Raw genomic sequence first — 25,457 nt, 5'->3', positions numbered from 1 at the left:
ATTCCAGGCTGCAGCAAAGTCACATTGTGCAGAGGACTCAACTGGCTCCTGTGGTCTTGTCCCGGTGGCCATCTGAGACTAGGTCTTTACTGGGAATCTGTATCTGGGGCTCATCTAGTTGTCCTAGTCTCTGTTGACTTTCAGGGCTGTAGAGGTCCTGTAGGTGCTGATCCACCATCTGGTCTGGATACGTATTGGATCTGGTGTCTACGGTGACCTCGGAATAAGAGAAACAGACTAATATTAGCGTAGATGCCATTCTTCTAGCAACGTAGCAAGTACTTTGGGTGTTATGGAAAGTGTTCCCGGTTCTGGTTGACCTAATTAATGCAGCCTAAAAATCCTTTAACGGATTTGAATATTAGAAGTGTGTTGTGTAAACCAAGTTAAAGAGATTAGTCTTTAATCTAGATTTAAACTGACAAAGTATGTCTATCTCCCGAACAATGTCATGTAGGTTATTCCAGAGATTGGGTGTTAAATAGGAAAAGGATCTTCCGGCCGCAGTTGATTTTGATGTTCTAGGTATTATCAAATTGCTAAAGTTGAGAATGCAGCAGATGTGGAGGGCTATAATGTAAGAAGAGCTCGTTCAAATACTGATGTGCTAAATCATTCAGGGCTTTATAAGTAACAAGCGAGATTTTAAAATCTATACGATGTTTAATAGGGAGCCAGTGCAGTGTTGACAGAACCGGGCTAATATGGTCATACTTACTAGTTCTAGTAAGAACTCTAGCTGCTGCATTTTGGACCAGCTGGAGTTTATTAAGTGTGCAGAACAACCACCCAACAAAGCATGAGTAGTCATCCAGTGTTAGACAGTGTTCTAGGTTACTACATGCAGAGGTTTTAGGTCCGATAATTAACACCTCTGTTTTTTCAGAATTTAGTAAGAAATTACGCGTCATCCAGTTTCTTTTATATCGACTATGCATTCTGTCCGTTTTTCTAATTGGTATGTTTCGCCGGGCCGCGAAGAAATATAGAGCCGAGTATCATCAGCATAACAGTGAAAGCTAACACCGTGTTTCCCGATGATATCACCCAAGGGTAACATTGCTGAGGAATAGATCAGGAAGATTACTTACAAAGCAGTCTTTTGTGGTAGAAGTGATGGTCTACCATACTTTTAACACGGAGTAGAATTTACAGTTTTAGCTACAGGTATATGAAGTTTGCACAAGACTAGATAATGAACTGAGATATCATTGCTTGTCAGACTAAATAATGATCTGAGATATCATCGCTTGGCTGCATAATTTCAACACCATCAACATCAATTCCATGTGACAATATTAAATCTAGAGTATGATTTCGACAATGAGTAGGTCCTGACACGTGTTGTCTAACCCCAATAGAGTTCAGAATGTCTATGAATGCTGATCCCAATGCATCTTTTTCATTATCAACATGGATATTAAAACTTTATCTGCAGCCAGCACTAACTCGGATAGAAAATCAGCAAATTCTTTAATAAAGTCTGTATGGTGCCCTGGTGGCCTGTATACAGTAGCCAGTACAAACATCGCAGGGGATTTATCATTAACACTTTTTCTCTGGATAATGTTATATGAAGCACCATTACTTCAAACGAGTTATACTTGAAGCCCGCCCTCTGAGAAATACTGAAAATATTGTTTTAAATTGTAGCAACACCTCCCCCTTTACCTTTTGGACGCGGCTCATGTTTATAACAGTAATCTTGGGGGGTAGACGCATTTAAAATAATGTAATCATCATGTTTTAGCCAGGTTTCTGTCAAACAGAGCACATCTAGGTTACGATCAGTGATCATATCATTTACAAAAAGTGCAGTAAGTGTTCCTCTGGAAATATTACTACAGTTATTCTGACGGTTATTTGATAAAAAATCAGTCAAGATTTGACAGCAGAAAGACACTTGAAGCTCGAGCTGAAGCTGAACGTTTGTATAATTAACCCAAAAGAGCTTTGACTGGATAAAAAACTCTAAACTATCAATCAGATGACAGAAGACATGCAGGAGATTCAGTGAAGTTTGATCATTTAGAGCCTTAGAAATGTATATATCAATATGATACAGAAGGTTTATAGGGTTAATACTGCTTAGCGTTTGATTATCTATTGGTCTTTATCACAGGCTCTATTCCAGAGCAACTTGTGGAGGATATCAAAGGTACGTCATATAGAGATGCTTCCTCATGCATAAAATCATGTCTCGCTCTACATTACTCTTGACTAATCTGTAAAATGAAAATTGGGTTGCAAACAGCATTTCATGTTGACTTGGACTTGCTAATCGACTCCGATATTTATTTGCTATAAATATTAGGGGAAAAAAACACATATTAACAATAATAATTGATAATTGAGCAGCAAATCAGCATATTCACATAGAAAACAGATATTATAAATTGTAATATTTTTTCAAAATAATGCTATTTTCCCTGTATTTTTCATCAAATAAAAGCAGCCTTAAAATAGTATATCGTCATATCTGTAAGCACACTTCTCTGCAGGGAGTGGTAAGGACAACGGCACCAATGTTGAACATCTACCTTTGGCAAGTTACAGTAACTTTTTTTTTTTTTTCAATGGGACCTTCTGGTTGATGGGTGAGTGTAATGGCAATGTTTATCCTGCTAGTCTGGGGATTTTCTAACCTCCTTTTACCTTTCAGATGCCCTTACCAGGATGACCGTTACCTGACTGCACTGGCTCCAGTGACTGGATCGTCTGGTCTTCAGTTCCCAACCCACTACAAGCGCTTTATTGTGAAGATGTTCACGTTTGTGGATCCAGCATCACTGGCTCCTCTGCAGGAAACTGTATGCTCCCCCTTACTTGAACCTTTAATTTTACTCCTTATAGATTCTATGACTTGACCCTCTTTCCTCCCTGTCAGATCTTCATCCACTGTAGTACAGCAGTGTGCCATCCATCTTCTGGCTCCTGTGAGCAAAGCTGCGGCAGGAAGAGTGAGTTCTTGACTAGATGAACTGAGAATTTTATAATTGGCCTTCACTTCTAATTTTTTTTTTTCTTGGCTTACAGGAAGGGACACTAATGTTAAGACCATCTCTAGTGCGCAGACTGTGGTTTCTAGTGGAGCAGTTACACTGATCATGTAAATCTAGCTGTTTTATTAAGCTTTTTGAAGCAGCAAGATTGCTTTGTCTGTTGTATTGACCTTGCAGAGTCTGAAGTTACGTGCCTGTACCCAGTTTGTTTCTTGGTGTACACTATTAAACTAACTTTCCAGTACCTTTTTGGTAAGGTCATGCATTCTGAGTCCAGGTTTCTGCACAAGCCACTAACTTTACATTTATCCAACCTCCAGTTGCTACCCTGGGGCACAACAAGGTACCAAATTGAGGGTTTTGATTAACGTCTGTCTGCATGACAGGATTTTTTTTTTTTGACTGGGCTGAGAACATACCGCTATGCATGAGTACTGAGACTGAGTTTACTTGATTGTCAAGTCGCCTTTATTTATATAGCGCTTTTAACAATACAGCTTGTCAAGGCAACTGTACAGCATTAATTAGGAAAATGGTGTCAATGCAAAGTGACAATAGTAAACACTTTTTCAGTTAAAGGCAGTTCATTGAATTCAGTGTCATCCAGCTCAGTTTAGTTTAAATAGTATCTGAGTAATCAGGTTAACGATATCGCTGAAAATGAAGTGTCCCCAACTAAGGAAGCCAGAGGCGACAGTGGCAAGGAACCAAAACACCATGACAGAATGGAGAAAAAACCTTGGGAGAAACCAGGCTCAGTCGGGGGGGCCAGTTCTCCTCTGGCCAGACGAAACCAGCAGTTCAATTCCAGGCTGCAGCAAAGTCACATTGTGCAGAGGACTTAACTGGCTCCTGTGGTCTTGTCCCGGTGGCCATCTGAAACTAGGTCTTTACTGGGGATCTGTATCTGGGGCTCATCTAGTTGTCCTGGTCTCTGCTGACTTTCAGGGCTGTAGAGGTTCTCTCTAGGTGCTGATCCACCATCTGGTCTGGATACGTATTGGATCTGGTGGCTATGGTGACCTTGGAATAAGAGAAACAGACTAATATTAGCGTCGATGCCATTCTTCTAGCAACGTAGCAAGTACTTCGGGTGTTATGGAAAGTGTTCCCGGTTCCGGTTGACCCAATTAATGCAGCCTAAAAATCCTTTAACGGATTTGAATATTAGAAGTGTGTTGTGTAAGCCAGGTTAAAGAGATGAGTCTTTAATCTAGGTTTAAACTGACAAAGTATGTCTACCTCCCGAACAATGTCATGTAGGTTATTCCAGAGATTGGCTGTTAAATAGGAAAAGGATCTGGCGCCCGCAGTTGATCTTGATATTCTAGGTATTATCAAATTGCCAGAGTTTTGAGAACGCAGCAGACGTGGAGGACTATAATGCAATAAGAGCTCGTTCAAATACCGAGTTGCTAAACCATTCAGGGCTTTATAAGTAACAAGCAAGATTTAAAAATTTATACGATGTTTAATAGGGAGCCAGTGCAGTGTTGATGGAACCGGGCTAATATGGTCATACTTACTGGTTATAGTAAGAACTCTAGCTGCTGCATTTTGGACCAGCTGGAGTTTAAGCGTGCAGAACAACCACCCAACGTTATAGTAAGAACTCTAGCTGCTTCATTTTGGACCAGCTGGAGTTTAAGCGTGCAGAACAACCACCCAACAAAGCATTACAATAATCTAATCTTGAGGTCATGAATGCATGAATTAACATTTCTGCATTTGACATTGAGAGCATAGGTTGTAATTTAGATATATTTTTGAGATGGAAAAATGTTCGAAACGTGGCTTTCAAAGGAAAGATTGCTATCACATAGCACACCTAGGTTCCTAACTGATGACGAAGAATTGACAGAGCAGCCATCAAGTGTTAGACAGTGTTCTAGGTTATTACATGCAGAGGTTTTAGGTCCGATAATTAACACCTCTGTTTTTTCAGAATTTAGTAAGAAATTACTCATCCAGTTTCTTTTATATCGACTATGCATTCTGTCTGTTTTTCTAATTGGTGTTTCGCCGGGCCGCGAAGAAATATAGAGCCGAATATCATCAGCATAACAGTGAAAGCTAACACTGTGTTTCCTGATCATATCACCCAAGGGTAACATGTAAAGCGTAAAAGTAATGGTCCTAGTACTGAGCCTTGAGGTACTCCATACTGCACTAGTGACCTCTTTATATAATACACTTAAACCAGCATCAAAACATACCTAACCAGCATATGCTGTTTTTTTCAACAGGGTAATGTGGGACAGTCAATATACTATGTTATTCAATTAATCAAATGTGCATTAAGAAAGTTAAATCCCATACATTTATTTTTGTTCACTTTTTGGGCTTATAATGCAGCAATATGATTTGTTTTAAGATCCAGATTCAAAATTGAGAGACTATTGGACAATGGGATCCCGGACCATGATGCCTGCTAAATTAAATAACCAAACATAGCTATGCACTTTTAACCAGGAGTGTTAAATGTGAGGTGTGCTTTTTAAAAAATAAATTATTTCTAACCCAAAACAGAGTGTCCCAGATTTGAGCACAAACTGTCCCACATTACCCTAATCCACCCTACTTCTGCTACATATACAGCTATATATAAACTATGTAGAATAATTCACAGAAGTCAAACTTTTAAGGTCCTGGGAGAATTAAACTCGCACACCTGACCTTCTTCAGTCAGTAATGATTCTTAAAGCGACAGCGGCCTCTACTGGTGCAGATTCACACATTCACTGAGTTTAGTAGAGATGCTTTGACACGTTCCTACCAATACCCACAGGCTACTAAATTGTCCCTAGCAATAATTTTGATCAAACGATTAAATATACGTGTAAGCACTGTTGTTGTAATGTCGGCGCATCTGCTAAAGGTCACAGCATTGATATTATCTGAGAAGAACATATAAGAGCAGAAGTGCTTCAAACAACTGAATGATAAAGTTCACCCTCTTTAACTTGATGTTGTTCTGCTGTTTTGTGTTCATCTGCTCTTTTTACATTGACTATCGCCCGGGTGTGACACATACATACACACACTACCAGTCAAACATTTTTTTGAACAGTAAGAAGGATCCAAAGATCAGCATTTATTTGAAATAAAAAGCTTTTGTAACATTATAGGCTACATATACCATTCAAAAGCTTGGAGTCAGTATATTTTTTTTCCTTGGGAAATTATAGAAATTAATACTTTTATTTAGCAAGGATGCTTTAAATTGATCAAAAGTGATGATAGACATTTATAATGTTACAAAAAAATTCTATTTCAGATCAATGCTGTTCTTCTGAACTTTCTATCCATCAAAGAAACCTGAAACAATTCTACTCAGCTGTTTTCAACATCATAATAATAATAATAAATGTTTTTTTGAGCAGCAAATCAGAATATTTGAATGATTTCTGAAGGATCATGTGACTGGAGTAATGATGCTAAAAATGTAGCTTTGAAATCGCAGAATAAATTACATTTTAAAATATATTCAAATGGAAAACAGTTATTTTAAATAGTAAAAATATTTCACAATATTACTGCTTTTGCTGTATTTTGGATCAAATACATGCAGGCTTGGTGAGCAGAAGAGAATTCTTTAAAAAACATTAAAAATCTTACTGTTCAAAATAATTTACTAGTATAGTGTGTGTGTATATATATATATCTCGAAGTGGTGGTGGGCCGCCTGGACCAAAAAATGCCAGGGCCAAGTCCAGCCCTGGTGCAAACTATTTCAGATATAGTCACTTAAGTCACAAACTCAATGTTTCCATCTAACATGTATCTTGAGCTGCAGCTCGTCACATTAATTGAGTATTAATTCACCTGAATATGTTCTAGATTTGTGTTGGATGTTATCTTTGGAATTTTTATTTGTAAACATCACACTTTTTCCGCTTATTTCAGTTAATGGCATACAACTAGCGAGTTTAGCCAGTAGTAGAGCTGACAGTGTCGTGTAAACATGACTGAAGACGAGAAAAGAGAAACAGATGAACCGATTCAATTGAGTGAGTCATTTACTCTGGAACCGTTTCGATTGATTCGAACTCGTGACTTCGATCATTCAGTTCAAGCGATTCACTAGCAAAAACCAGATCAAAAGAGCCATTAATTTTAGACTTTCGACATCACTTGTAATGATTTTAAAAAGCACGTAGTGATGGTGAAACGGAGCTTTAAGAAACTCTGAATCAGTTAAACCATTGCCTCACAAAATGATTCAGTTTCGAAGCGCTCCAATCGGATCGCGAATCATTTGATTCAGATCGGAACGGGTTCGCGACTCTTTTTTTCTTATTTCTTTCTTCTTCTTTTTTTTTTAAGCAGTACAAAACACCAAACCATTAAGGCAGTACAGTTCTAAAAACAAAACAAAAAAGTGCAAGTAAAAGTGTAGTTTCCAAAGTCAAAAAATATCTAAACATATAAAACACATTTACTGGAGTCGCACAGTGAACACATGAAGGCCTCAACACAAAATGTAAAGAATTACACCGAAACAGTCTGAATGTATGCAAAGATCACTTTTATTCATGTCATGATTTGTGATTTTCAGTGCACCTTGGGTTTAAGCATCATTTGGGTTCGGTCCGCTGTGAGAAAGCAGCCAGTCGTACAGGTTTAAGTGCATTGTGGCAGTGGTAAGGTCAAAGGTCAAAAGGTCAGGACTGTTGTCTTCATCCAGGTTTATTCAGTGGGTCAAACACAAGGTGCAGCATCCTCACATCTCATTCCAAAGGAACAAAACGGACAACAACCGAACAGTCGAATGATCAAGAGTTCATATAAAGCACGACCGAAAACACCGAACTGACCAAGTTTGCACTGGAGATGCCATTCCCGCTGGACCGTCCTAACCATGCTTGTAAACGTGGACTAGTGTAAACCTGAGCTGACCCGTCGCCAGGTCGAGAATGAGTGGAACAGCATTCGTTTGGAAGACGCAGACACAGAGTTGGATTTTCTGCTACAAGACGCCACGGATCCTCCGTTTGAAGCATAGGTTGTGATGTCTAACTAACAGACTTTCACTGACCCGTTTCTCCGTCTCAGAGAACTAGTTAGAGATCACCTAAACATGCAAACACCAGCATTATGTCAGAATGCAATCGTCACGCAGCTCTTTTCTATGCGGCGACTGTTAGAATCAGTGGCATTTTAGTGTTAATGACGTTAAACGTCAATGCAGCATTTTTAATATGTGACCCTGGAGCACAAAACCAGTCATAAAGGTCAATTTTGTGAAATTGAGATTTATACATAAACAATAAATAATCTTTCCATTGATGTATGGTTTGTTAGGATCGGACAATATTTGGCTGAGATACAACTATTTGAAAATCTGGAATCTGAGGGTGCAAAAAAATCTAAATATTGAGAAAATCATCTTTAAAGTTGTTCAAATGAAGTTCTTAGCAATGCATATTACTAATCAAAAATGAAGTTCTGATATATTTACGGTAGGAAACTTACAAAATATCTTCATGGAACAGGATCTTTACTTAATATCCTAATGATTTTTGGCATCAAAGAGAAATCTATAATTTTGACCCATACAATGTATTGTTGGCTATTTCTACAAATATACCCCAGCGACTTAACACTGCTTTTGTGCTGCAGAGACACACATTATGATTTGTTTCAGCGAAGATTCAGTGCATAGTGACTTAAAGCATCAAATATAGTGCATATGGGTTTTTTCTAATAAAATGTGTTTTTAAAAAGTCTTTGCATGGAAAAGAGCTGCATCAAGATTCTTCACCAAATGTCCCTTTAATACATTTTTTTGTCCCACGCGTACAGGTTCAGACGAGTACATGACGAATCATTTTTAGGCAGAGATCTGAGAATGCAAGCGCAATGAAGCACCGTTTCTAGCGTCCTAGAAAACCAACGATCACGCATGCGTCGCATCTCGTAATGTCACGGGAACACGAGTGAAATACGATCCGAACGGCTTACGGTCGCTTTATCGGCTTGTTAAAAAAATACGGTCATAAACTGAGGTGTCTTCTACAGCTTGTGAGGTAAAGTAGAGCTATTCTGTCTCTAAACCCTGCCATACAGAGCTTTGTCAAGTGCTTAGCTTATAATGCTCAGAGATGTACAGTGTGAGGTGTGCAGGCATACGTGTAACGATTATTCATCCATATTCCAGTCCGTGTCATTTTTCTGCAAACGCTTTATAGAAATAGCTTCCATCGACTAGACTTTCATTTAAAGCAGTTCACCCAAAAATGAAATTTTGCTGAACGTTTACCATTCCGGATGTTGATTTGTTTGTAGACTTATGAGTTATAGTTTGTTTCTTCATCAGATTTGGAGAAATTGCATCAGTGTCTCATGAGCTGTATCAGAATGAGAGTCCAAACAGCTGATAAAAACATCACAATAATCCACAGCACTCCAGTCCATCAGTTTGGACTCTCATTCTGACGGCACCCATTCACTTGCAGTGAGACAGTGATGCAATTTCTCCAAACCTGATGAAGAAACAAACTCATCTCGGATGACCAGAGGGTGAGCACATTTTCAGCACACGCTCATTTTTAGGTGAACTGTTCCTTTAAAATGTTAAGTTTAGTTTAAGTCATCTCAAGTTAAATCCAGGAAAGTTATTCTAACACTAAATATTAAGTTGTGACAGCAAATTGCAACAATTTTTACTAATATGCATAACATAATCATTAGCATTCCTCATTTTCTGAATGTGTAAGTGATCGTTTGTGACGAAAGTTACCATAAAGCACTTTCAGAAGCGAAACAATCAAAGATTTTCCAGGAGTGCAGTGACGCACTCTTTCTTCAAATCATATCATGTACAGAAAATAATATATATATATAGTTATATATAATCTATATACTGCTATATGTGAAACACTCGTATATAAAACAATCAGACCTCAGGTCAAAAGTTTAGTAACACAGCCATGTAGAAAAATAAGACATCTTGACAATTTCAAACGACTACGGCATATACTGCAGCTACGACTGTCATTGAGTGCTAAAACAATCAGAAGAAGAATCATCTAAAACTGAAAGAACAACAAAACGAGCCGAATCACAAGGGCTAGACTGCTAAAGAAGGCCAGGTTCAGCCAAAGCAAGGGAAGTACACGGCTCGAACCGCTGGCATCATCTTCTAGTAGCTTCATTCTAGTGTTTATTGCTGAAAACAAGCGCTTTAATAAAGGATTCTGTACTTTCTAGTGTGTGCTGTGTGAGATGTTGAGGTTCGGTCTGTACTGAGAGCGCGCTGGAGGCCGTAGAGGGGCGAAAGGAGCCAGGAATCTCACATTTAGTTCGCTTTGGTCTTTTTGTTGCAGAGCTTCGAAATGCATCTGTGATCAGGGGCCTTCAGCAGACGAGCTCTGGACTGTATTGCTGCCGATAGAAATCACAATTAGTGACTCGAGCCTATCCTCCTGATAAACACTGAGAGCTTTTTAGCATTAGTGATTGATGGGGAAGTAAACACTAGCATTCTCCAGGCTCACATATGATGATTTTGGGCTGAACGATCTCTTCTGTTATGCTAACTGCAGTCAACACGCACTTAACCCATCAAGATATAAATGACACTGATGTGACTTGAAGGCAGCTGCACGATGTTGATATTTCTAACACAGCCCCTCGTGAGACTCGCGACCCCTTTCGGCCCCTCGTTCGGCCCCCTCATCAATCGATGGGGCCCTGGAAGATGAGGCGTGTGACCCCGGGGCCGGTGGCCAGCGGGGCCGAGCAGAAGGGGCAGGTGGGTCTGAAGGCGTGTGTCCCGTGAGGCAGCGGCGTGAGGGCCCAGTACCGGCCCGTCTTCTCCGAGCACACGTGACCGCAGGGCACAAAGGCGTGAGTCGGGGCCCCGGCGTCTGTGTAGAAGCCCGGCTCAGCCCCCAGCCACAGCGGGACGTACGGCCCCACGGTGCGGCAGAGTGGACACTCCCTCCGGCCGCAGGGGCCCTCCTCGCGCTCGCGGTGGCCCTCGGGCCGCTGGCCCCAGTCGTGTCGGCCGTGGACGTGTCCGCAGCTCAGATAGGCCCAGGGCTGGCGCTCCTCCAGACTGTGGCTCCGCGGGAGGCTGGGGAAGGCCAGCGTGCTCAGACCCACGGGACACTGCGGCCGCCCCGCGTTCAGCTCCAGACGCAGGGCATCCAGGTGCCGCAGGGTCGGGGCCTTCAGCAGACCGTCTGCTGTTCGCCAGAGCAGCGTCGCTCCACACAGATCCACCAGAGAACCGTCCTGCAGAGCGCTGCTCTCACCCTGCGCCTGCAAACACAACACCACCCATAAAATATCAGGATTTAAAATCAGGTTTGATAATAGGGCTGATTTTTTACATCAATATTGCTATAAAAATAATATTATAAAGCGGATAGTTCCGGTCCTGATTGGCTGAGCCGAAGCTGTTGTAAATGACTCTACAAAGTAACATACACCTTTGTTTACGTTTGTCTGTTGCTCGGCAACCACTTTGTAGCAACCACAACTGTTTCTGAGGAGCTACATTGTTTGGTGGAAGAATACTGTTTTTATTAATATCATTACACTTTATTTGCTCTGTTTTATTCTGTGAAACCTTACTACGTATATGGAATAACCGTTTTATAAAAGCAGTAAGCCCCGTGAAGCCGTGGTTTACAGTGACTTTATAACAGCTAAGGCTCCGCTTCGCGTCGTACCTAACAACGCCTCTTAGCTGTTATAAATTCACTGTAAACCACAGCTTCACGGGGTTTATTGCTTTATTAAATGATATAATAAATAAATAGAAAGTTACTAAATACAAAAAAACAAAACAAAAAATACAATAGATCTATTGTAAAATTCCACTGTAAAATTGTAAAAAAAATTTTTTGACTATTTATGAAAAATAATTTTATTTTATATTTCAACTGTTAAACTACAATACTAATATTTATGGTTGTCTTCATTTCTTTCTTTTCCGGTTGTACTGTGAAATAAAATATTATTATTATATTTACTTAAATACCAACTTAACGAAATATTACAATAGTAATATTTATTATTCGGTTTAATATGTTCATGTTGTAATAACAATAATAACAACAACAACAACAACAACAACAAAAACACAAAAACAATACTACTAAATAAAAACATTAAATATTACTATTGTGGTATTTCACAGTAAAATTTAAATTGAATATTTAGGAAAAATGATTTAATAATTTTATTTTAAAGCACAACTGTAAAATTACAACACTAATGCTCATGGCTGTCTTCATTTTTTTAAATTTACAGCTGAACTGTGCATTGAAAATGAAAATGATTATTTTCATGTTGTAATAATAATAATAATAATAATAATAACAACAACAACAAAAATGCTGAATAAAAAATAAATATTACTACAGCAATTTTATTGCGAAATAAAAAAATAAGGAAAATAATAATAATAATTGTATTTTAAAGCACAACTGTAAAATTACTATACTAATGTTTATCACTTAATTTCTTCATTACAGTTGAACTATAAAATACATTTATTATTATTATTATTTTCTTAAATACTACTAATAATATGATCAAATAGTACAACATTTTATATTTTCATATAATAATATTGTTAATATTAGTCATATTGATGAATAAATCACAAAAGGTTTGGCCAAAACCCTGAGTTTTTTTCCAATGGAAATGTACTTTCTTCATTAAAATTGTATTCGTTTTATTATTAATTAATTTTTATCAGAAAACGTCACGCAGCCTGAAGACAGGATGTTCATTTAAGCAGGTTATTTCTCCAAAATCATTTCAGTCATTTCAGTGAACTGCCGATCTTTAACGAAAGCGCTGGTCTTTTGGCTGTAAATCACGGCAAACATTTGTGTGGTTTACAAAGTAATTAAGTCCGAGTGCTGTAGATGAGGTTGTTATTAGGTCAACACCTTACGATAGGTGAGGTCAGAAACGCTCCGGATTTAAAGCTCCGCTGGGGAACATCTTTTCACAGCAACCCCTGAATCTGTATGTTAGTGTTAGTTGTGGTGTTTACCAGCTGGCCGCGGATGGATCCGGATCGGGTCTCTCTGAGAGCGTAGACGTCTCCGCACACAGAGATCTCTCTCCACAGGCCCTGCTTGGGGTCTTCCGGGAAACCCAGAGGATGCATCACCAGAACGCCGTTAGTCGTCAGTCCGTCCATGTGACCGTCCGGATTCTTCCATTTAGTTGCTTTCTCCTGCGCGACAGATGCATCAGTTAGCAATGAGCAAAGCGGCATATTTTCATAATCAACTAGTCGCATGATGAACTGATGAAGTGTATTTCTTGAACGTAAAGGCTGCTCTGTGCCTGCTTAAAACTTAGTGTAAAAATGCAACGCCTAGATGAAACTATGCATGCTCAGAATCTCGTTACAAAGCATATATTTGCTGCGTAAATGCATTCATGCCACATCTGAGCTGCATTAAGCAGTCTGTGTTAAGAAGCCCAAATGCCACTTCATTACTGCCTAATGCATAAATGTCAAAAAAGCACAAGAAAATATATGAAAATAGTGAGCTGACATTCTTAATTTTGTCTGACAGTATATATGTGACCCTGGAGCACAAAAACAGTCATAAGCGTCCATTTTGTGAAATTGAGATTTATGCATCATCTGAAAGCTGAATAACAATGTATTGTTGGCTATTGCTACAAATATACCCCAGCGACTTAAGACTGCTTTTGTGCTGCAGGGTCACATTTACATTTATGAAAACGTTTAAAGGAGATGAACTCATTTATGAAAGCTTGTTTGCCACAGAATATAAAAAACAAATCCTTTTTAATCTCACGATTCAGACTTTTTTTTTCTTCTCAAAATCTCGCGACTCTGAATAAAAACTAAAAAAGGTAATTGTGACTTTTTCCCCAAAAATTCTAATTTCATATCACACAATACAGTTTTATTCCAGTTTTATAAAAAAAAAGGTAATTTTGGCTTCTTATTTCACATCTTTTTGTGAACTTTTGAGGACTTTTTTTCCTCCGGATTGTGAGATACAGCTTGTATTATTTTATCCTGTGGTGTAAACAAGCTTCTATACTAGTATTGTAGGATGCTGGACAGTCTAACAGGTGAAGAACGACATGTTAAAAACCCTCTTTGAGTCGCGTCTCTAAATGCATCGGTAAAAATATGAACTACTTCTTAAATATTAAAGTCGGCATGAAATAATAATGAACCACATTTGTTTTGCATGTTGCATGCATCTTATAGATCTTATTGATATTAATCTCATCAATAATCAGAATGTCATCTCTCTCAGGATTTCTCAATCATATGTGACCCTGAAGCACAAAAGCAGTATTTGTAGCAATAGCCAACAATACACTGTATGGGTCAAAATTATACATTTTTCTTTTATGACAAAAATCATTAGAATATTAAGTAAAGATCATGTTCCATGAAGACATTTTATAAATGTCCTACCGTAAATATATCAAAACTTAATTTCTGATTAGTAATATGCATTGCTAAGAACTTCATTTGGACAACTTTAAAGATGATTTTCTCAATATTTAGATTTTTTTGCACCCTCAAGATTCCAGATTTTCAAACAGTTGTATTTCAGCCAAATATTGTCCTATCCTAACAAACCATACATCAATGGAAAGCTTATTTATTTATGATGCATAAATCTCAATTTCAGAAAATTGACCCTTATGACTGGTTTTGTGCTCCAAGGTCACATTTCATCTTTTAAGCTCCGCCCCTCAAACTCAAGCTCATCTGCATAGACAGCCCCGCCCACATCTCTACATCCAATCAACAACCGATGCACAGAATCCCGCCCTACATCTGTTACACTCATTTCATTGCAACTTAGTAATATTAACGCGTTAGTGGCTACGTGGTTGTTGAAGGAGTTTTCCAGTCTCAACATCTGAAAAGCGATTCCTTACAGCACTACTGACCCCGAGGAAGATGTTCTTGGAGGAGTCGAAGCCGGCGGCGTAGATGCGGGCGGTGTAGGGCGGGTTTCGGTCGCAGACGATCCTGCAGGCGAAGCGGGAGATGGTGCTGGGAGCCGAGCTCGAGTCCTCGCTCTCCTGGGATGCTCCCGGCGTGTCGGTCACCACGAAGTCTATGGGGCTCTCGGTGGAGCGGCCGATCTGCAGAACACAGATATCACACTGGAGCCGTGTACTTCATGCTGCCTTTTTATTACCTTCCCGGTCAGACACATTGTTTTGAGTGTCAGAAATGCTGGTTTTTCTTCTCGTAGGGTCGTAAAAACGTCTGCAGGGTTTCGACAGTGCGTATGAAATCTGATTGAGAAGATGCGCAAATTTCACAGTTAAACGCAGGTGCAAAAACATCAGTTTCTCAACTAAGGCTGTTTATATTTACACGCATGCATAAATGTACCCTGCGTAACTGTTTATCAGTTCATGCATGAGAATTGCTCCACCGTTTGAGCTTCTAGAAAGCACACACACACAAAATAAAAAATAATATTTATGTATAATATAATTATACATAAAATATATCTATATTTATTTATATTATATATGGGTCAAAGACGTTAAGATGTCCGCATCAAAAGAAATTGACAAAAGTGATTTTATGTCCATAGAGAGCACATTAAATGTAAGTTAAAGTGTCTACTTTTAAGGTTTCAAATTAGTTTTTGAAGAATAAAATGTTACAATTCGGTTGAAATAATGTTACATTGTCATTCAGTGTAACATTTATATTTATGTAAAAATTCAAACACCATGCTTATTCTGACTTGTGCATATTAAAATATATAAAAGAATAAGTGAGCATATTACATTTTATTGGGTTTTAAGTCAGTAAAACATTCTTACTGACAAAAGGGCAAAAGCTAGGATAGTGGCACATTTTAAAAATTAAAAAATACAACTAATTAGTATTTGGGGTGAAAGTAATTAGTCTTTTAATATGTCATAAATAGATTTTTGTTGTAAATATGCCTGACAGGATCGTTACACTGAATGACATTTGAGTGGGTGTCTTCTGTAAATCAGGGGAAAATGTATGATATTTATTTTTTGCTCGGAAACACAAAAACAAAAATACAATTCCATTAAACAGAAAACTTTTTTTTTAATTTTTGGGAAAAACAACAACAATTTAAAGCAGTATTGTTTTTATGTTTAAACCCTTTTTCGTCTTTGACCCACATACATAAATAAATAACAAACTTTAAGAAAATACAAATTAATAAATATTAAAATAATTTTTTTGAACAGTTTTTAAAATATTCACAATCAAATGTTTTAAAAAATATTTGTTAAATACATTTTTAAAAATGTTCTCAATAGTATTTTTATCAGTATTATTATACATTATTTACACACACATTACACATTATTATTAGTTTTTGTTAATATTTTGAGTTAGCGTAAATTTGTATATTTTCAGTTATTTGAATTTTAAGTGATTCTGTTATGTGCGTTTGACATTTTTATTAGTTTTTGTTTTTAGATTATTTTTAGCTATGGTTACCTTTGTTTTTATTTCAGTTTTAGTTTTAGTAGTAATTTTAGTGCTTAAACAATTTTTTTAAACATTTTTCAGTGTTTTGTATTTGATTTAGTTCCAGCTTTATTTCAATTTACAAAAATGTTTTTAATAGTTTTAGCCCTTTTTATTTTTTTGGTAATGTGTGGGAAATTTTAATGTTTACTAAAACTATTTTTAAACTGTGGGAAGTGTTAATGTTTACTAACACTGTTTTTCCCTGATTGTGTGTGTGTTTGTGTGTGTGTGTGTGTGTGAGTGAGTAATATAAATCTTTGCTATCACTTCTTATCAATTTAACACATCCTTGCTGAATAAAAGTTTTAATTTCTTTCAAAAGAAGAAAGAATAAAAATATTACTGACCCCAAACTTTTGAACTGTAGAGTATATTGTTAGAAAAGATTTCTATTTTAAATAAATGCTCTTCTTTTTAACTTTTTATTCATCAAAGAATCCTGAACATTTTTCAAATATAACTGTTTCATAATTATTTCAAACATAATTGTATCTTGCTGTATTTTATGCACATCAGCATGTATTTTTTTACATATATATACACTTTTTTTTTTCTTAATATTTTTAGGGTATTATTACCCTCTCCGGTACTAAATAACAGTCATTTAAACTTCTGATATGAAGTTTTATGGTGCTTTTCAGAGCTCAACAAAGTCTTTTCACACTGATGGCATGGAAAACAGCAGCGTCTCCGTTTGTGCTTTATAGAGAAAAGAACAACATGAGGGTGAGGAAATGACAGATTGCTCAATTATGATTGAATAAAGAGTCGTCATGAACAGATTTACTCTAATAAATCAGCTGACATTCACTGATTCTGACCCGAGCGCAGAATGAACACAGATCAAACACTCTCAGACACCGATGTGCCAGACTAGAACCGCTGAAAGCTCCAGAGATTTGAGGATATTGGGAGGAAATCACATGCATGTGACGTCCATATTAAGTCCAGGAGACGGCGGCGCGTCACACAGAAGCTCAGTATGCGGCATCCAGTATGCGCGGCCGAAGAAAGGCGCTTTTGTTCACACTCGCTCACAGGTGTGTGTGTGTTTGAACGGCACGAGGACGACGCAGCTGGGCTCATACTGGCGCTCATTTATAGAAACTTTAGTGCATATGCACAGGTGAATGTTCATACAGCGCATAGATTCTGCTGTTAAACAAGCCGAAGCGTCCAGAAGAGCAGTGAACTGGAGCGAGTGCTGCAGACGCACTGACAGCATCTACAGCACTCAAAGTGCAGCTTCAGCACTACACACAGAGACAGAACGCAGCAGAGATAGTGTTCACATGAGTGCATGCAACACACACACACACTCGCAAACACAAACACAAAACACTCACACAAACACTCACTCGCACGCACACTCACACTCACACAAACACTCTCACACTCACTCGCAGGCACACTCACACAAACACTCTCACGCACACAAATCACTCACTCGCACACTCACACAAACACTCACACGCACACAAAACACACTCACTCACTCACTGACTCTCACACACACACTCGCGCACACACACACACACACACACATACACACACTCACTCTCACACACACATACGCGCTCACTCACTCACTCACTCACTCGCACACTCACACAAACACTCACTCGCACACTCACACAAAACACTCGCACGCACTCACTCGCACACTCACTCGCACACTCACACAAACACTCACTCGCACGCACACTCTCTCACGCACACACACACACTCACAAACACTCACACACACTCACACAAACACTCACTCGCACACTCACACAAACACTCACACACACAAAACACTCACTCGCACGCACTCACTCGCACACTCACACAAACACTCACACGCACACAAAACACTCACTCGCACGCACTCACTCGCACACTCACACAAACACTCACACGCACACAAAACACTCACTCGCACGCACTCACTCGCACACTCACACAAACACTCACACGCACACAAAACACTCACTCGCACGCACTCACTCGCACACTCACACAAACACTCACACGCACACAAAACACTCACTCGCACGCACTCACTCGCACACTCACACAAACACTCACACGCACACAAAACACTCACTCGCACGCACTCACTCGCACACTCACACAAACACTCACACGCACACAAAACACTCACTCGCACGCACTCACTCGCACACTCACACAAACACTCACACGCACACAAAACACTCACTCGCACGCACTCACTCGCACACTCACACAAACACTCACACGCACACAAAACACTCACTCGCACGCACACTCACTCGCACACAAACACTCACTCGCACGCACACTCACTCACACACGCACACAAACACTCACTCGCACACACACTCACACAAATACTCACTCGCACGCACACTCACACTCTCACATGCACACAAACACTCACTCGCATGCACACAAACACTCATACGCTCCACACAAACACTCACTCGCACGCACACTCACTCACACACTCACACAAATACTCACTCGCACGCACACTCACACTCTCACATGCACACAAACACTCACTCGCATGCACACAAACACTCACACTCATACGCACACAAACACTCACTCGCACGCACACTCACTCACACACTCACACAAATACTCACTCGCACGCACACAAACACTCACACAAACACTCACACACTCACTCGCACGCACACACACAAATACTCACTTGCACACTCATACCCACACAAACACTCACTCGCACGCACACTCACTCACACACTCACACAAATACTCACTCGCACGCACACAAACACTCACACAAACACTCACACACTCACTCGCACGCACTCACTCGCACGCACACACACAAATACTCACTCGCACACTCATACCCACACAAACACTCACTCGCACGCACACTCACTCACACACTCACACAAATACTCACTCGCACGCACACAAACACTCACACAAACACTCACTCACACACTCATACGCACACAAACACTCACTCGCATGCACACAAATACTCACACTCATACGCACACAAACACTCACTCGCACGCACACTCAATCTTTTTTTTACACTCTTAAAGTTTAAGGTTTCAAAAGTGGGTTTTCTGCCAGTGGGTTTTCAATCCATTTTTGGTCCTAAAGAACCTTTCAGTGATCACACAAGCTTCTTTATTGGCATCGATGGTTCCATGCAGAACCTTTAACATCCATGGAATCTTTCCATTGCAGAAATGGTTCTTTAGATGTTTAAAACCTTCAAAAAACATGGCTTTTAAGAACTGATCACCGAAAGGTTCTTTGGGAAACCAAAAATGGTTCTTCTATGGAATCACTGCGGAAAAAAAACATTTTGAAACCTTTATTTTAAAGAGTGCAGTTTTTTTTTTCTTAGTGTTAAGAACATTAACATCTAATCACGTTTTTCACTGTAAAGAACCTTATGAGGTTCCAAGGATGTTAAAGTTTCTTCACTGAACCATGAAGCAGCTTTATTTTGAAGAGTGTAGATGTGCTTCAGTTCCTTCATTGTGCATCTGTGGGACGTTTACATCCATTTTATGGTGCATCTGATCAGCTAATAAAGTAATAATACAGATGCATGCTGTAGCAAACAACACTAACAATATTTTATAGACTGTTTCTCTCTTTAAACTGTTCTCATGGGGCATTATTAATTAATATTAACACAAAAACAACATACAACAAAATCCATCATGTGTGCTGCTGGATGAATTGTTCCTTGAGAAATGCAGATTATGTTCTAATTACATGTGCAGTAACATGATTCAAGCGTGTGCACATCAGAGGAGTTCGTGCCGCTGCAGAAGCACTTCCTGATCTGACACAGACACATGTGGGCGGAAACGCTCCTCTTAATAACACACTCATATATCAGACTGAGCCGTGAATCGAGAACATCTGGCTGTCGTTCAGACGACATCGGCGCCTGATTGGCTGATTCATCAAAACAAATAAAATCCAGCTTTCTAACAAAGCTGACATTGTTCCACTCTTAAAAGGGTGTTTTCACAGCAATTCCATTTTTGGTTCCTCTTTTCAGTGAAAAGTTCCAAAAGAACCATGGAATGGACGAAAGAATCAATGGCAATAAAGATCCTTTAAGTATGGACATTTTTGATGAATTGCTTCCATTCTTCTATTTTAAGTCTCTTTGGATAAAAGCATCTGCTAAATGCATAAATGTAAACACTTTGAGATTATCTGCTTATGTTCCAGAATCTAGCCTACATAAAAAAAAAAAGTAACTATTTTTTTGCTATTAAATTTCACAATTTATTATAAACGTGAAATTTTGAAGTAAAGACTGAAATAGTGTATTCTTGCAAAATTGTATTAATCTATTTAATTTATAATTTTTTTAATTAACTTTATAGTTAATTATAAAGTTCATTATAGTTAACTTTATAAATTAAACATTACATTTTCCATCAGAAACTGCAAGTACATTTTACAAATAATTACATAGAAACTGCAACACATTGAATTAAATGTGAAATTTTGAAAGACTGATTTTTTTTTAAACATACTCCAATAATTTTTGCTCCATTTACCATTTTGAAAAATATATATTTTTTCTACAATGTACATGTGTGGTTTTCATTATCATACCTAAATTTAATAAATACTGTTTAAAATAAGCATTCAGTTTCTTATACGCCTCATTTTCTAGCATTAAAAAAGTTTCCATGTAAATATTGGCCATATCGTTCTGTAAAACTACTAGTAATAATTAATAACTTTATTAGACATAATAATAGTAACAATGTAAATGTGATGTAAATATGCCATTTTTGTCTTTTTACAATTTATGGACGTTTGCTTCTGGCTAGTTGAATATCGTTAATTAAATACGGTGTAAAAAGCATTCAATTTCCTATACGTCTTATTTTATATCATTAAATATATTTTTAATTTAAATATCGGTGACTGCTACACTATTAATAGCTTTATTGTCAGGTTCACTCCCTCTGCCTCCTTCCTGAACACTAATGCGCTGGTTAACCACAACCACGATGACTTATGGAGACGCTAGTGATGTTAGTAACAATAAAATAATGAGTAGTAATAATGTAAATATGCCATACATCAATAACTGGCTTGATTCAACTCAGTGTTGCCAGGTCCGCGGTTTTTGCACCGGAAACGCGAATGGGCTGGTTTTGAATAGCAATTGGGCGGGTTTTTGTGAAACCTGGCAACCCTCGCGTTTAAACACGTCGATCTGTAGTAAACGCGAATCACTCACCCGAGAATCACCAGTTCGCCGTATTTCACCGGATCCTTTGAGCGGGCGTGTTCGTGCTGGTTCGGCTGCAACATGGGACCGGGCAGTCCGTCGCTCCGGTCCGCTCCCGGTGTCGGAATCCGCGCAAGTCTCTCAGACAGACCGAGCGCTGGCGAGAAGCGAGGGGTTTAGACGGAGAACGCGCGTCAGTCTCCGCGGACCGGCTGTCGCGAGCGCATGGCTCTTCCGTGACTCCCGTAACGCGTGAAAATCCGGTCCGAATCCGCGCATCTGGTCCAGAAACGAGCGGCGGCGGATGAAAGCAGGGCTGGCGGCGGAGTGGACCGTACCATGAGCTCGGCGGGGGTGGCTTGTAATTACCCAGACGGAAGTATCCGTTATATGGCTTTCCTTCCGCGTCCAAGATGATTGCAGATTAAAGTTTTTGCGATTTATATTCCTCTAGCGTCTTTACCTGAAAGCCATGAGGGATTAAGGCGAAGTTTATGTGTTCATTCATAAATCTGTGTTCCCGCGCTCCCCCCGCCAGTGCGCTCAGTCACGTGTCCCGGGTTGCCTTTGAGCATTACGTCAGCGTAAAACTGACGCTGAAGTCCAACACAAGCGAATATGGATCATAGAGGAGGGACTAAATATAGTTATAGAAGTGCTGGAATAATATGGGATCACAAAAAATAAAAAAATCTTACAAATACTAATGTAATTTAAACCATTTAAAGTTGGTTCGTGCACACTGTAGACAGCAGAGCATTTCACTTTGTGTTTTTTATTTTAATTTGCATATAATAAAATTAAAACAAAAAACTGTGACTGTACTGTAAATAATTTGTTATCTCAAAATTAACCTCAAATGAACTTTGCTATTCATACTTTAATGATGTTACCACCACTGTTACTATAGTATTGAGATATTATTATAGTTTGTTCTTAATATTTTGAATCTGCTTTTATTTTTATATTTTCATTTTGGTTTGAATTTGTTGATTTTGTTCAGGAATAGCTTAAATAAAATAATTTTTAATATTTTTTATTTCATTAAAATGTTTTTTAATGGTTTTACGTAAAACATCAATAGTTCTAATTACATGTTCAGTATTAATAACTCAAAATGATTAGTTACAGAACTGAGGCTGTGGGGGAAACCCAGAGGACCTCCTGCTTATAATTACATATACATCACTTTATTTTGTACTTAGTGCAAGCAGTATATTGAGTATATTGTGATGGCTTTTGTACCTTTTTTTCTGAAAGTGTGCTTGATTTATCACATCATATCTGCAGTGCTTCTAGACTGAATCCCATCAGGAACCTGCTGCTGCTTTCTTAGGGACCCTCAGTAGTGGACGAGTGGATCGCTCTACAGCACAGGAAGTGTTTCTTCTGTTTCCGTGGCGATAAGCTGAGAAAGCAGCAAACAATCAGACAGGAAGTCGTCCTGAGCGGTACTTTCTTCCTTCCTACTTACATATTTTTCCAAATGGAGTCGTTTGAACAAACACTTTTTACCTTCCCATCATGCACTGTAACTTTTAACCATTATATGGTAACTATTATTATAAAACATGTTCTGACGGGGTTTATTGGTGCACATTCAGCTGTCAGTGTTTATTCACATGCATTTTGTTCCAAACTTGCTTGATAGCTTTTCAGTGAAGTTTAGAAGTTCATAGAAGTGTCTCTCAAGCTACAGAAAGAATCATAAAAGTATCCAAGCCATCCGAGATCAGGATGAGTTTGTGTCTTCATCAGGTTTGGAGAAACTGCATCAATGACTCACTGCAAGTGAATGGGTGCCGTCAGAACGAGAGTCCAAACCGCTGATAAAAACATCACAATAATCCACAGCACTCCAGTCCATCAGTGAACATCTGGAGAAGACAAAAGCTGAAACACATCCAGCATTAAGATGCTTTTAACTAAAATACATAGAGTCCATAATCCATAATAACGCTTCCTCCAGTGAAAAAGTGCATCTCCTGTTGTCTCTCACATCAAAATCCAGCCACATATGTGTTTAGAGCTGTTTAAACGCTGCTTGATCTGTGCAGATTTCTCTCCTGATTCACACCAGAACACTTTTTCACTGGAGGAAGAGTTATTATGGATTATGGACTCACATTATTAACCCGTCGCATGCAGGTCCAGTGAAACCCCAGGCAGAGCAGCATATGTGTGAGGCGTTCAGCGTCTGTAATGTGTGTGACGTGTGCATTAACACACACTAATGATGTCCTGAGTGAGTCATGGGCTGGTTGATCGCTGTGGAGCATCTGTTCTACGTCAGATATCAAGTCTGCAATGTTTCAGGTGGAGAACAGCAACTCAAGAAACACTAAAAAAGGAACAAATCTGAAGTTTCAAGTGTGTTCGGAGATTTCGGTGTTTACAAACCAGTGTTTGAAACCAGACTGAAAACAGTGGGCGTGAAAACCAGTAAACAAACCGTCGGGAATGAGCCACAGATTCCATAAAGTCTGAAGTGTTTAGAGAAGAAAATCCTTTCAGAAACAAGCAGACGTTCAAACATTAACCCTGAAAGCATGAACCATTAGTGGGGTTTTCTAACACAAACTTCACTATAATAACGCACATAATTAGTGTTCAGTGATGTAAAACTGTCATTTAGTTAAAATTCAAGATACTGGGCCAAAAAATGCCCCTGTATGAGTTTTTGTCTTATATTTTTGTTTTAGTTACAATATAGTTGTGCAGATGCAAATATTAGCTATTAAAGCCACAGCAGAAATGTTGTGCATCTTTGAACAACACAGTGGTGATTAGTTTCTGAACGAATCCACATTTCGAATGAATCGAGTAGGGATGTAACGATTCACTCAACTCACGATTCGATTCGATTCACGATTTTGATTTCACGATTCGATTTGATTATTATAATTTTTTTTAACAAAATTAGATTTAAGCATGGTTTCTTCTTTCTTTCGGATAAAATAACTGCACAGACCAATTGAAGGGCCAGTTGATCGTCCATGCTTGAAGAAATGGCCTATAATCGCTGTAATTTCTCGCGAGAATTTATATGAGAAAACGTATTTTCGCTGATGGTCGGGAACGCCTCTTCACTGAACGTTTTGTAGTGCGCACCTCGTTAGCGTTGTGTTGTGTAATATGCGCGCAGCTAAGACAAGACGACGACAGATGAGAACAAATCATGTTGCATAGTGTAAGCAGTGATTCGGCTAGTCTTTCAATCCTGTAGTGTGAGCCCGGCTTTACCCATTAATACACCTACTGGCAGTTTTAGTTTCTTATTTAAAGTATCATTTCATTAAAAAAATAATTTCATATTCATACACTCATACACACACACACACACACACACAGACATATATATATATATATATATAAACTGAAAATAAAAAAATCCATCCAAAAAAGTAATTAAAGGGCTAGTTCATCCAAAAATGAAAAATTAAATAAATAAATGAAAAAAAAAAAATCTTTCTAAAGCTACTTTTTGTAATATCTTTTTCATGCTTTTCACATGTAACAAAATAATGGCTTTAAATGATCTTTTGTGGGTAATTTCTCAGCCAAATTTGATGTGTGATTAATATGTGATTAATTAATCGCCACACTGTGTAATTAATTAGATTAAAAATGTTAATAGATTGACAGCTCTAATATATATATATATATATATATATATATGTGTGTGTGTGTGTGTGTGTTTGTTTTTTCA

The 25,457-nt window shown here is 38.5% G+C and overlaps 1 protein-coding gene and 1 long non-coding RNA gene across 2 annotated transcripts; one reads left to right on the top strand and one right to left on the bottom strand.

Annotated features, from left to right (window-relative positions):
• Positions 1-2,577: 2,577 nt before the first annotated feature.
• On the top strand, positions 2,578-2,904 carry LOC107659808 (uncharacterized). The gene is made up of 3 exons (XR_001630957.1): positions 2,578-2,597; positions 2,663-2,810; positions 2,888-2,904. It is a non-coding gene; the product is annotated as an uncharacterized LOC107659808 (long non-coding RNA).
• Positions 2,905-9,527: 6,623 nt separating this feature from the next.
• LOC107659789 (E3 ubiquitin-protein ligase pellino homolog 2-like) lies at positions 9,528-21,831 on the bottom strand. The gene is made up of 5 exons (XM_016448817.1): positions 21,758-21,831; positions 15,182-15,281; positions 14,916-15,146; positions 13,021-13,206; positions 9,528-11,270 (listed from the first exon to the last, which is right to left on the bottom strand). Exons 1-5 carry the CDS (start codon positions 21,829-21,831, stop codon positions 10,683-10,685), a joined length of 1,179 nt encoding a protein of 392 aa, XP_016304303.1. The 3' UTR covers positions 9,528-10,682.
• Positions 21,832-25,457: the final 3,626 nt, after the last annotated feature.

Source organism: Sinocyclocheilus anshuiensis, unplaced genomic scaffold, assembly GCF_001515605.1.
Source record: "Sinocyclocheilus anshuiensis isolate Anshui unplaced genomic scaffold, SAMN03320099.WGS_v1.1 scaffold519, whole genome shotgun sequence".
In the NCBI taxonomy this organism is placed as follows: Eukaryota; Metazoa; Chordata; class Actinopteri; order Cypriniformes; family Cyprinidae; genus Sinocyclocheilus; species Sinocyclocheilus anshuiensis.
Note: the sequence above shows the minus strand (reverse complement) of the source record. Positions and strands in the feature narration are given on the sequence as shown.

Coding starts and splice junctions, on each gene's coding strand:
- LOC107659789 (XM_016448817.1), bottom strand. CDS start 21,831: ATGTTGCAGCCGAACCAGCACGAACACGCCCGCTCAAAGGATCCGGTG. Junction 13,207..14,915: donor TCCTCGGGGTCAGTAGTGCT/GTAAGGAATCGC, acceptor TCTGTCGCGCAG/GAGAAAGCAACTAAATGGAA. Junction 11,271..13,020: donor GATCCATCCGCGGCCAGCTG/GTAAACACCACA, acceptor TTGTGTTTGCAG/GCGCAGGGTGAGAGCAGCGC.